Source organism: Arachis hypogaea, chromosome 18 (genome assembly GCF_003086295.3).
Source record: "Arachis hypogaea cultivar Tifrunner chromosome 18, arahy.Tifrunner.gnm2.J5K5, whole genome shotgun sequence".
NCBI lineage: Eukaryota > Viridiplantae > Streptophyta > Magnoliopsida > Fabales > Fabaceae > Arachis > Arachis hypogaea.
Genome location: NC_092053.1, coordinates 7,687,969 through 7,702,138, shown reverse-complemented (window position 1 = coordinate 7,702,138; position 14,170 = coordinate 7,687,969). Strand labels below are relative to the sequence as shown.

At 34.6% G+C, this 14,170-nt stretch overlaps 1 protein-coding gene across 1 annotated transcript; it reads left to right on the top strand.

The window, feature by feature from the left end:
• Positions 1–303: 303 nt before the first annotated feature.
• Positions 304–795, top strand: LOC112769496 (uncharacterized). Its single transcript, XM_025814005.1, has one exon. The coding sequence runs from the start codon at positions 304–306 to the stop codon at positions 793–795; it is 492 nt and encodes a 163-aa protein (XP_025669790.1).
• The last annotated feature ends 13,375 nt before the right edge of the window (positions 796–14,170 follow it).

Sequence of the window (14,170 nt, the reverse complement as noted above, 5' to 3'; positions counted from 1 at the left end):
CTTGAGAAGGAGCTGGCGACCAGGGAGTGCTACCAGCCCGGCCCGAGTCAACCTCGTTCCCAATCTCCTCAAAGGAGAGGGGAAACCCGAGGAAGAAGCCCCCGGAGGAACCATGCCAGACGTACACCGGGCTCCCGATACCCACTGACCCGCGCAGAGTCGGAGGGCCAAGGGAAAAGCAGGGAAATACTGAGGAGACGACAAGACTCCATAATCTACACTCGGCCCTTAGCGAGACATGCTGAGGAGGAAGACCGAGAAGAGAGCAGGGAGAGACCGAGAAGGCGGCAAAACCCCATAATCATGGGAGCAACCCCTTTTCACCACTCCATTCTCGAGGTTCGGCTGTCAAAACATTTTGACAAGCCAACGGACATGAGATACAATGGAACCCAGGACCCCCAGGAACATCTAACGGTCTTTAAAGCCAGGATGAACCTGGAGGGTGCGGGCAACAAGGTGAGATGTCGCGCTTTTCCCGTGACCCTGGCAGGACCGGCAATCCGATGGTTCAACACGCTCCCTCAAGGGTCCGCGACGACTTTCGCGGACATAACCCGTGGCTTTCTATCACAATTTACCACACGCATTGCCAAAGCCAAGAACCCGATCAACCTTCTAGGGGTGACCCAAAGAAACGGGAAACCGACCAGGAAGTATCTTGATAGGTTCAATGACGAATGCCTAGAGATTGACGGCCTGACCGACTCGGTGGCCAGCCTGTGTCTGACAAATGGGCTGTTGAATGAAGACTTCAGAAAACACCTTACTACCAAACCTGTGTGGACCATGTAGGAAATTCAGAATGTGGCGAGAGAATACATCAACGACAAGGAGGTCAGCCAAGTGGTGACGGCCAACAAACGTCAGCCCGCCCATCTTCCTACTCGCCAACCCGGAAATGGGGAAAGGCCCAAGGAGCACTCTAAGGATGGAGGGCCGACTAAACCCTTCAAACCGTTCTCCCGAGTAGAAAAATTCACGAACTATACCCCTCTGACGGCCCCGAGTAGGAATACCAACAGATAGCCAACAAAGGCATCTTGTCGAAGCCTCGCCAGCTCAAGGATAGAACTGGCGAAAACAAGAATCTCTACTGTGACTACCACAAAGGTTTCGGCCATAAAACCCAAGATTTCTTTGACTTGAAGGACGCTTTGGAACAGGCAATTCGTGAAGGCAAATCAGCGGAGTTCTCACAGTTCATAAGAGAACCCAGGAGGCGAGAGCACGACTGATCTGACAACGACAGAAGCTGTGTTGTGAAGCCAAGGAAAGAGCCCGAAGAAGACAACGATCGCGGCCTCACTATCGTGAATGTCGTAGTTGAAAGAGACATAGCACCGAGATCGAAGTTGGCAGCAAAGAAAGACGCCAAGATTCTGGCCATATCAACAACTAACCATGGACCCTCTCCCAGGAGAACCCCAACGATATCATTCGAACCAGAGGACCAATGGTTCCACAACATACCGGAGAACCCTCCCATGGTAATCATGGCAAGAGTGGGAACAGGTTTGGTCAAGCGAATTCTCGTTGACACTGGCGCCGACTCCAACATTATGTTTCGAAACATGTTTGATGCCTTGGGCCTCCGAGAAGCCGACTTAAAAACTTATCAGCATGGGGTGGTCGGCCTAGGAGATAATTTTATAAAATCTGACGGGATAGTCTCCCTCCTGGTCACCATAGGAGGAGGTCAAGGAAAGAGGTTGCTAATAACGGAGTTTGTCGTTCTGAGGGACTCTACGGCTTACAACCTTATCTTGGGAAGGAAAACAATCAATGAGTTCTGTGCGGTAATATGCACTAAGCTGCTGATCATGAAGTTTGTAGTCGACGATGGATCGGTGGGATCCCTTAGGGGAGACCTGGAAATGGCGGTCGAGTTTCCAAGTGTGTTCTTTAATACCAGCTCGACTCCAGGCTACCTTTACCAGTGATACTTTCTTCTCATGCAACCGTTTAACACTAGTGTCATCAATTCTCACCAGATTTACTGGAAGTGTTAGGTCTTCTCTCACTTGAATCGGATCCGGTTCTAGGACATGACTTGCGTCAGGAGTATACTTCCGAAGCTGTGACACATGAAACACATCGTGCAAATTCGAAAGATACGGCGGTAAGGCGATTCTATAAGCCACCGGCCCAATTCTTTCTAGGATCTCAAACGGTCCAATATAACGGGGATTCTGTTTCTTAGTCTTAATAGCTCTTCCCACTCTGGTGGTTGGTGTAACCTTCAGAAAGACATGCTCCCCTTCTTCAAACTCCAAAGGTTTTTGCCTTTGATCAGCATAGCTCTTCTGACGGCTTTTGGCTATAAGCATTCGGCTACAAATCTTCTTTATTTGCTCAGTAGTTTCAGCTATCATCTCAGGCCCTAATAAACTTCTTTCTCCAGTTTTATACCAACATAGCGGAGATTAATATTTCCTGCTATACAGAGCCTCATATGGAGCCATTCCGATGCTTGTATGGTAGATATTATTATAAGCAAACTCCACTAATGGCATATACCGGTCCCAGCTCGTCGGCTGGTCCAATACACAAGCTCTTAACATATCCTCCAAGGTCTGAATAGTTCTCTCTGATTGACCATCTGTTTGAGGGTGATACGCAGTACTCAAACTCAACTGAGTTCCAAATGCACACTGAAAAGCTGTCCAGAACCTTGATGTGAAACGAGGATCTCTGTCGGATATAATGGTAGAAGGCACGCCGTGTAACCTAATAATCTCTTTTATGTAAATTCGGGCCAATTCCTCCATTGTGCAACTTATTTGAATGGGGAGAAAGTGAGCTAATTTTGTTAGTCGATCCACAACTACCCAAATAGCGTCACAACCAGATCGGGTTCTAGGCAAACCTATCACAAAATCCATTGCGATACTCTCCCATTTCCATTGTCGAATTTCTAAAGGCTGAAGGGTTCCTGATGGTTTCTGATGCTCAATCTTAACTTTCTGACACGTTAAACATTTAGATACATGCAATGCTACATCATTCTTCATTCCTGGCTACCAGAACATCGCTTTCAGATCTTGGTACATTTTGGTACTTCCTGGATGAATTGAAAACCTGCTCTTATGAGCTTCCTTCAAGATACTCTGTCGTAGGTCTCTGATATCTGGCACAAGAATTCGGTTCTTGAACCTCCATAAACAAACCTTACCTTCTGACACTCTCCACTGCCTTTCCTGTTCAATTACTGGAAATACCTTACGTAATGCTTCACCATCTTGATGAGCCTTCAGAAGTTTTGATTTAAAATCACTTGAAATTTGCAACTGACTCAAACACAGAATCCCAGATTCTTCCCTAACTTCCAGGTTCAAACCTTGAAATTCCTTTAGTAACTCTTCTTCCCGTAGCATTATCTAAGCTGCATATAAAGATTTCCGACTTAAGGCGTCCGCCACAATATTTGCTTTTCCTGGATGGTAATTCAATTCAAAATCATAGTCCTTCAGAAGCTCCATCCACCTCCTCTGACATATATTTAACTCTTTCTATTCAAACAGGTACTTCAAACTCTTATGGTCTGAGAAAACATGAAACTTGTCACCACAAAGATAATGCCTCCAGATTTTCAGAGCAAACACAACAGCAGTAAGTTCTAAGTCGTAAGTCGGGTAGTTCATCTCATGTAGCCTTAATTTCCGTGAGGCATATGCCATAACATTTCGATGCTACATTAGAATGCATCCCAAATCATTTAATGATGCATCACAGTACACTTCAAACGGTTCACTCGGCTCAGGCAATACCAACATGGGTGTAGTGGTCAACCTTTGCTTCAATGCTTGAAAATTTTCTTCGCACTCCGGGGTCCAGATAAAAGGCGTATCCTTCCTAGTCAACTTAGTTAAAGGTAAGGCGAGCTATGAAAATCCCTTAATGAATCTTCGATAATACCCTGCCAAACCTAGGAAACTCTTGATCTCTGTCACTGAAATTGGTCACTCCCATTTCATCACTGCTTCTACCTTAGCAGGATCCATAGCTATTCCCTGTTTGCTCACTACCTGACCGAGAAACTTCACTTCACTCTTCTAGAACTCACATTTAGATAACTTAGCGTATAACTTCCTGTCTCTCAGAATTTGCAGCACACTTCGCAAGTGATCAGCATGCTCCTCCCCAGTCTTAGAGTAAACAAGAATATCATCAATGAAGACAATAACAAACTTGTCCAGGTACGGCCGAAAAATCATGTTCATATAATCCATGAATACTGTCGGAGCATTGGTTAATCCAAAAGACATCACCGTATACTCATAATTACCATAGCGCGTCCTGAAAGCGGTTTTCGGAATATCTTCATCTCTGACCCTTATCTATATTAAACCTAACATTACTTCAAACCGATCCACCCCTCTAAGTTAACTAAATATTACTCCGTCTTAACAACTAATAGCCTTCGACCAATCATCGACTTGGGCTTTACGATTATCAATGCGTGTCATATATTACGAATGAATGTCACATATTAATGATATGCAAGGAAGTTCGAAACTCAACTGCTAGTTTATAGTTACCTCGGGTCTGAGAATCGGATTCGGCTGCATCCCAGCATTTCCTGTATGGACAGTCTCAAGCCATATGCCCCGGCTTCCCGCACTTGTAGCATTCATCTAGCCCAGTCCTATGCGGCTCACCTGGAGCAGTCTCTCCATAGCCTTCCTGTAGCATCGCCCACTTCATGGAGTAATTTTCTGCGAATTGACTCTTCTTAACCAATTCAGTGAAATTCGTTAACCTTTGTGGATACACGTAGTTAAAGATGTCTCTCCTAAGTCCTTTCTCATACTGAGCAAACTTCCACTCCTCATAGTCGGTTGGATTTTCTTGACAAACTTTTGAGAGACAGCACAGGTTTTTGAATTCACGGATATAGTCAGCAACAGACATATTCTTTTGCTTTAGCTGCGTTAACTCCAACTCCTTTGCAGTGTGAAGTGCATGCAAGAAATATTACTGTAAAATTCCATTTTGAATATATTCCAAGGGATATCTGTTAACTCCATCTGCAAAGTATGATATAACTCCTGCCATCATTTATGAGCATCTCCCTCCAACATATAGGTCACTATTTCCACTGACTGTACTTCAGGAATGTGATGAGTGTACAAAAACCTCTCCACATCTCGAAACCACCGATCAGCCTTCAATGCATTGGCATTTCCATTAAACTGAGGTGGACCACTCTTGAGGAAATCAGTAAGGGTCATAGACCTGTAGTATTGACCTACATTGCTTGTACCAGCACCCGAGCTTCCATCTCAAGGTCCTTGCATCAGTTCGGTCCTAAGATTTTTCCTTTGGGCACCTTGCTCAGATCCACGAGACGACATCCCTATTCACACCAAACGATTGATATTAAGGTGATCAGTTTCAATATCTCAAGTTTAATGCTTTAAAGTCCTAAATGCATGCTCACGAACATGTATGCTACACATACCAGTCGTATATCCTAGGTAGCATATAGTCACGGGAGTGGATCCTCTCAATTGTAAAAAAAATTGAGAGGGTAAAGTGTGATCTTTAACCTTTCATTGCGTTCTCTCTCATATTTATTGTTGGTCTCACTTACAAAACTAATGGTGAGAGATCAGACTTTACTCTCTCAATTGTTAAAAAAATTGAGAGGATCCATTTCCTATAGTCACACACAGAGTATGCACAGAAGCATAGTCAGTCCATCTCTCAGGCTCTACAGGAACGAACTGCTCTGATACCATAATGTAACACCCTACCACACTGAGCTTTACCCTTAAGCCGTAAAACAGAGGTGGTGTAGTATTGTGACCTCTAAAATAAAATATGTACATATAATAGCAGAAAGATTATAATATACTAGGAGCCTTGAAGAATAGAGGAAGTAAAAATCACGAAATAAAAGCGCAATGCTCAAGAAACGAGTTATCTTGCATACTAAGAAAGCTATAGCTGTTAAGTATAAAGTAAACAAAAATAGGAACAGAGGGTCAAAGATACAAAGTAACAAGCTCCTAACTTAGCCCGCGAAGCCAAGGCTAGCCGGAGAATATTTACACATACATATATACATATCCAAAACCTAAATGTACATAAATAAAATCATGTCTCTCCATAAACCTCTAAGGGGATAAAAAAAAACAAGTTATGCGGAGAGAAAGCTAAGTACATATATATACATCACTGTATAACAAAATAACCCAGTAACCACTTTGCTTCAGAAGTTCAGATGCCTAACGAGATGCCTCTCGACCAGCATCTAAAAAATAACAACATAGTATGGAGTGAGAACCAGAGGTTCTCAGTATGGTAAAGGTGACATACACATAATGTATAAGGCCCTGGGAATGCCAAAGGCAATCCTAGAACGCCGACACTCAGATTATAGAACTTAAAGTATTAAACAGAAGCTATAAAAGGTGGTTTTCTAAGAGTATCTAAGCCTAACTTAACTTAATCTTAAATCTATGTCCCATACTGCCATTCCTCCAAACCTCCATTTCCGTCAGCATATCACAGACAAATAAACAGATAAAGGCAAGCACAAGAAGGTTACAAATATTGCAAGTAACAAATATACATTTAACATGGCAAGTACACTTAGGCACACCCAATTAATGCACAAACAAGTAATTCAAGTAGTATGCATATGATGCATGCCTGTGACTATCCCTCGACGTGCATCCCCAATAGTCTATGCATAGCTTTTTTCTCAAATAATCAATATTGCTCAATGGGGGTTAACATTCCCGGGAATTTATAAGTGCCCGGTCACCCTTACGTCGTAGGGTCAACAGAGTATCGAGTTCTCAACCTAGTACACGTGGTGGCAAGTCACGATACTTTACCCAGAAAATCTCGTATCTCAGATCATTTAATCATTCAATCCAAGTATCATACATGATCATTCATTTGATTATCAAGCCAAGTATCATACATGATCATCCGTAACATTTCATAATCAATTCATCACTTTTCAGATTTACTTCTCCTCCAAGTTATCCCTATTTCCTAATTTCATCTGATTATCAGGTTAAACACTATTATTAATGACTAAAGGAATGAAAATAGAGGTTTAGAAGTTTGAAAATATAGTTTAAAATGCTGAAAACCATGTTTGCTGAAATAGGGACCACGCGTGCGCGTGGGAGTGTGAAACTGTAGCTCGTGCGCGCGTCTCTTTGTCATGCGTACGCGTGGGTGAAAATTTCATGTCACGCGCACGTGTGGGTCACGCGTACGCGTGGACATGCTTGCTGGTTTTTCACGCGTACGCATGGGACCAATCGTGTACGCATCGTCATAATTCCACGTCATGCGTACGCGTGGACGTACATTCTTCAAAAAAATCAGATTCATAGCAAGCTACAGAATTGAAGAAAAAGTGAACAGTTTTGATTCCAAATCTTTCAACACCTATAACTTCTTTGATTTAAAATATTTTTCACCTGTTCTTCGAATGGCATAAACTTCATGAATCCAATTTTCATTTTAAAACAAGTTGAAAGCAAATTGAGGATCCGGAAGCCAAGTTATACCTCGCCGAAGTTCGGCCAAAAACCAACTTTGCAAATTCTTCAAAACCTCATTTTCATTCAAGATTGCCATTCCATACTTTACCAAAGCAATCAATACCAAAAACAATACTCAATAAAACTCTACATCATTTCATCAACCACCATTTAATAATATTACATAATTTCACATTTCAACAACTTCATCATACTTTCCTTCTAACATCCATATAGTAACAATCTCCACCACCTAAAGAAATTACCAAACCAAACCAAACCAAACATGTTCATCAATCAAATTATTAAATATTAAATATACACCTGCATTCCAACTTATCCTATGGTCATCTAGCCTAAGTTTTCACAGAACATTACATATTAAATGCAAGAAACCTAAACCATACCTTGGCTGATTTCTACGTAGCGACCAAAGCAATTTAATTAAAACCAAGATAGCCCCTCAAAAGCTCAATAAACTCTAGGCTTAGCTTCCTCCAAGTTTCAATATTCACAATTTCAAGCTCCAATTATTTATTCACAACCTAATACACATTTATAACACATATATACCCAATTTAATACTCAAAGCTCAAATTTAATGAAATTAAAATAGAATTATGGTATCCTCACCTTACCCAAGCTTCACATAAGTAAGAGTGAACGCTTTCCTCAAGCTAATTGATCCTAAAACATTAAAGAATAAAGAAATTCAATATCTCCACTAAATTTTCTAAAAATTGGGGAAGAAGTGGCTGAGAGCAGAAAAATGATTTACCTATGAAATTGTTCTAGTAGAAATATAGAGCTCGACGCGGTGGTCGCGTGGCCACAAATGGTGCGGCGATCGGAGCTCGGACGGAGAAGTTACGGCGAGTTGAAGGTTGCCGTAAGGGTTTTGACGTTCCTTTCTCTCCTTGGAGCTTTCAGCGTCGTTCAGCTGAAATGAGGAAGAGAAGGGCTTGGGTTCATTTAATGGTTGGTTTGGTTGGGCCCGGTTCAACCGGTTCTGCCCTTTCGGTCCAATCTTAGACCGATTTTTTAAAAATTAGTGTCAAAATTCTCGTTTCGATAAGCTCTATCCTAATTTGATATAAAATTCACATTTCTAATCTTCCTTATTAAAAACTAATTTATTGACTAATTATCTACTAATTTAACAGGGTTTACATTTCTAAACCCTAATTCCACCACTATAGGTTTCACTGCTGCCTCCTGTCACCACCATACTTCTACCATTCTGCAGCCACCATCAGAGATAAATTTTTTTTATAGTTTTTATTTTCTCAGTTTTTTTTTTGTTTATTTAAAATTTTATTAGGTATTTTATTAAATTATTAATTAATTTTTTTAATGAAGTGTGTGATTAGGGTTTGTTATATTAATTTAATGTAATTAAAAATTAAATAATGTTAGGTTAGGTTGCGTGTAATTTAGGAAATGCGCCTATAGATATAGTAGGTTTATGATGCAAAACCTCCAATTAGGTTTATAAGTTGCTGGAATTGTATAACCTTAAATAGATATACCATTTGTATAATTAATTTTTCTTTTCAATATTTTATTGTCTAGATAGTTTTAACTATGCAATTTACTTAGCCACCATGAAGTATCTTGTTTTTCATATCGAACCTTACGTAAGTTCATCTTTTCTAGATTTAGAGTATATGTTTATGGTGCTACTTTTTTTCATACTAGAGTAATTATTATTTTTCTTCTTTATTCTTAAACTTTGATGTGTCAACTTATTTGTGAACTTTTAATGAAAAATTATAGACAAATTATTATAGAAAATCGTAAAATTTTAAATTTTGTTAGTTTAAAAATGATTAAGTTTAAACATTTAAAATTATATATTAAATTTTTAAACAAATTTAAAAAAATAAAATTTAAGATTATTGTCGAATTTACTGGAGAATAAATTTGACGGTAACAAGCTCCAAAATTTCGCCAAATTAAGAGTTAATATCCACTGCTAAATCTAGCAGTAATTAGCGGGCAGACAAAAAAATCTATCCGTAAACAATTACCAACGAGATTTATACCGTCAGATTTATTCTGACGATAATTCTGATGGTAAATCTAATGGTACTCAATATTTTTCTTGTAGTGATTCTAAATTTTAAATTTTATATTTTAAATCCTAAATTTTAAATTATAAAATAATAAACTCTACTCTCTAAATTTTAAATTATAAATTATAAATTTTAAATTTTAAATTTAAATTTGAGTCATTAATATAAAATATAATAAATTAATTGTTCATATTTATTTAATTAATAAGGAGTGCAATACTTCTTACTTGATAAGGAGCATTTTAAGGTAAATCATACATTTATTACCTTCTTGTTTTTATTAGAAAAGAGTTTAAAATTAATCATTAATATCATTTACTTTATCTACACCGCCTAAATATTTATAATTAAACTATTGAAATATACAAATAAGTTGGAATTAAATAACTAATTAGATTATTAAAATAATAGAATCTGATGGATCAAATTGTTAAAATGTGAATTAGATTGAGATTTTAGAGCTTGTTTGGGTGAGCTTTTAAGAAAAGATCTTTTTTCGAGTTATCTTTTTTTAAAAGATCTTATAGAGAAGTAAAAGTAATTTTATGTTTGGATATCTCATGTAAGAAGGTCTTTTTATCTATCAATTATGTTTGGGTAAAACAATATAAAAGTACTTTTTGTCCATTTATTCCATGAAAAACATCTTTTTTTTAAGGAAAAAAGATCTTTTAAAAAAAGATGTAAATTACAGCTTCTCAAAAAAGATCTTTTTCTGATTTTACTAGTGCTTTTACTTTTACTACTAGAAATTTGCCAAACATGTTAAAAAATAAAAAAAGATCTTTTTTCATTGAAAAAAGATCTTTTTTTAACAAAATAATGGCGCCCAAACATGCACTTAAAGTAGTTAAACTAAGAAAATGGCCAAACTCGCGAGTTTTTGTAGGGCAAGACCGGCCACCAGCTTGTCTAGCGGAGTGTTTCATGAGTGTTATAAAAAATAATTTAATTTTGATGTATGATTAGTATAAAGTAATTTTATATGTATATTTAATTATGTAATATCATATCAGTAAAAATAACTATTTTTAATATTAACGGTGTAAATGATTATCTAAAAAATATATATGATTGTGCAAATGTATAAAATATTTACACTGTCAGGATATCAAAATTAACCTCTTAATATATATATATATATATATATATATATATATATATATATATATATATATATATATATATATATATATATATATATATATATATATATATATATATATATAACCAGAGACAGAGTTTAGTTAAGACAAAGGGAGTCATGACATCCCAAATTTTTTATAAAAAAATTAATAGTACTTCTTCAAAAAATAAAAAATAGTTCAGTTGGCTTTAAATACTTTACTATGATTTAAAGTACTCATATTCAATCTTCATCTCTTGCTTTTATTGCACCGAGTGGGTCTTTGTTGGCTTTCACAACACATCAAAATTAAAAGATAAAATCAAATCAAATAAAAAAATTATTTAACAAAAAAGGATAAGAATAAAAAAAGATCATCTAACAATCAAATTAAATAAAAAAAGTTATCTAACAAAAAAAGATCATCTAATAAAATAAAAGATAAAAATCATCGTTATAAAAAAAAGATCATCTAACAATCAAATCAAATAAAAATAGTTATCTAATAAAAAAAGATAAAAATAAAAAAAGATCATCTAACAAAATAAAAGATAAAAATCATCATTATAAAAACGTTGCTTTACTAGCAGCTTCTCTATTCGCATTTCAAAGCTCTCTATTCAACAAGCAATACTCCCTCTACCTTTAAGTTCAAATATAAAAAAATTAGGCATTTTTTATTTATTTAATTTAATATTATTTTATATTTCACTGTTTATTTAATTTAATTTTTTATATGATAAAAAATTAAAATATTGAATAAGTATTGATATTATTGTATTTGTATAAATTGATAAAAAAAATTTAATAAATATTATAATTTTTAATATTTATCCTTCTAACTTATTTTTTATATATTTTATAGGATATATATTCAAATTTTTATATAAAATAATCATGAAAAATAAAAAATTTGATGTATTTTTTAAGAAAAAAGCTAAAATTTATGTTAAATTTTTGGCTTCTAAAATTTTATTTTAAACTCCACCACTATATACAACATTTGAAAATTAAATATCTAAACATACTTCTTTTTTTAATTTTATTTATTTATTTTATTTATTTATTTTATATATATATTCTCCGTAAATTATGAGACACATTTTACATAATTTATTTTATTCTATACACTAATTTAAAAACGATATTCTAATAGACAATTTTATTAATATTGAGAATTTAAAAAATTATATTATAATTTAATTATTTTTTATTTGTGTCTGAGTAATAATTAACTTTTTACCTATTATTTTTATTAAATTAATTTTAATTAATTTTATGATTTTAGAAAAAAGTTAAATTGACTAATCCACATATCCTTTTTAGTTTAATAAATTAAATTTATTGAATTCTTTTTATCAGATACATTGGATAATCTTCACTTCTAAATATATATCACAATACAATAACAAATAAAATTCGAACTCACATTTTTTAAGTAAAAAAAAAAAAAAATTCTATTTTCGTTGACAAATTTATTGACTTTATGTTCAAACTAATTGCAACGGGCTTTTGGTTAGCTACCGCCTACTTTGATATCCATAATAAGGAAAGTATTTAACTTCTTATTTTTGCAATATTAAAATATGCCACGCAAATTATTATTTCGATTATAAAATCATTTTTAAATTTGTCGTGTTTTCAGTTTTTGAATTTAAACATATATTCCTCTTGCTTTATTACAAAGTTTTAAATATGAATGTTTTACCTAGGAATGTCCAAAAAATTCATATAGGAGATTACCTGCAACGAAAAAGCTAATGGGGCTCACAAAATTTTTATAAGGATAGAGACTCGTCCTGCGAATAAATGGAGACGGGTGGGAATTGAGGTACTCGTTTCATGGAGACCCGTAAAATTTTTACAAAAGAAAATTTATTTAAATGCTGATTAAAATTTTAAAACCGTCTTTTAAATTCATAATTTTTATTATTTTAGTTATTTAAATTCAAAATTTATTATATTGGTGTCTGAGATTTAGTTTTTGAATATTATATTAATCCCTAAATTTTTCTTATTGAATTAATGAACGATAATGCTAAGTTGGCTCTAAATTATTACGCTAAATACATAACTAAAGGACGGCATTTCATTTTGGCATTTGAATAAGGCAAAAACGAGAAGACGAATAAGAGTTTATGTGATGTGCAAACTGTTTATTTCCCCTCATTTTTCAAAACGACCTTGTTTTTACGTTGTTTAAGCGTCAAAACGAAAAGATGTCATTTAACAATGTGTCTAGCATAGAAAATCAAAGTTAACTTAGCATTCCATTCGTTGATTCAATGCCAAAAAGGGCTCAGGGACCAATATGGTGCTTGAAACTAAATTTCGGAGACCAGTATAGTGAATTTTGAATCTGAATGACTAAAATGGTATAATCCGTGAATCTCAAGGACCACTATGAGGATTTAGTCTTTAAATATCCTGATATATAGATTTTTTTTAAATAAATAAAATAAATATTTTATTTATTGAAATATGTAAATTATATCGTTTTTACCGAAATCCATCTTGTTACTTATCCTGTTTACTTTGTAAACGATTTCACTTTGAGCATATCTTGCTTACAGTGTAAACGAGATACGACACAACACGACTTGGACGTAACATGTTTATAAACATGTTGTGTAAGGTGCCTTATCTCGTTTGCAGTTTATCTCGTTTATACTGTAAACGAGATAAGACGTAGATGCACTTATATAAGGAACTCATTCACAACACCTTTCTGGTCCCTTTCCTCCCCCATTTCCTTCATTTTTCTCTTTTTCGGACGTTTCTCTTGATATTTGTGAGATACTCGGACTAGACACACAGAACGAAAACATCAACTACTTAAACGCTATTTGGCACATTGCGGGAGCGATTAACTTCGAAGTTAGTTTTGATTCTTTTTTTTTTTTAAGAGATTAGCATGTAATTATAGTTTGGGTATTTTTATAAACTTAGTGTTGTTATATATGTAGATTAGATTGTCATATTATTAGAATTTGTTCGGTTGTGTGGAATGTACAAATTACTGCATTAGTAAATGTTAATTAATTAATTTAATTGAAATTTTTAATTAATTTAATTGTAATTATTAGTTTTAATTTATTTTTCAAATGTTCATTTTATTTTTACTTGTATTTAAATAAAACATTATATTCTCAATTTTAATTTTCAATATGTTGTATTGATATTTGATAAATTAATTATTAATTAGATTTTTTATAATTAATTATTCTAAAATGTGAAATAATTATTTATTGTTAATTTTTATCTTTATACGTTGAAATAAAATTATTTACAATTGAAATAGATTTATTATTGAAATACATTCATCTTTTAATTAGTGTTCTGAAAATCGAATAGGACCCGTCGGTTCGACCGGATTAATCAAAACCGGTTTTTTAGTCAATTCGGTTGATGTATAGAATCGTTCTGTAAAAAAATGGTTAGAAAATCAGATGAACTGA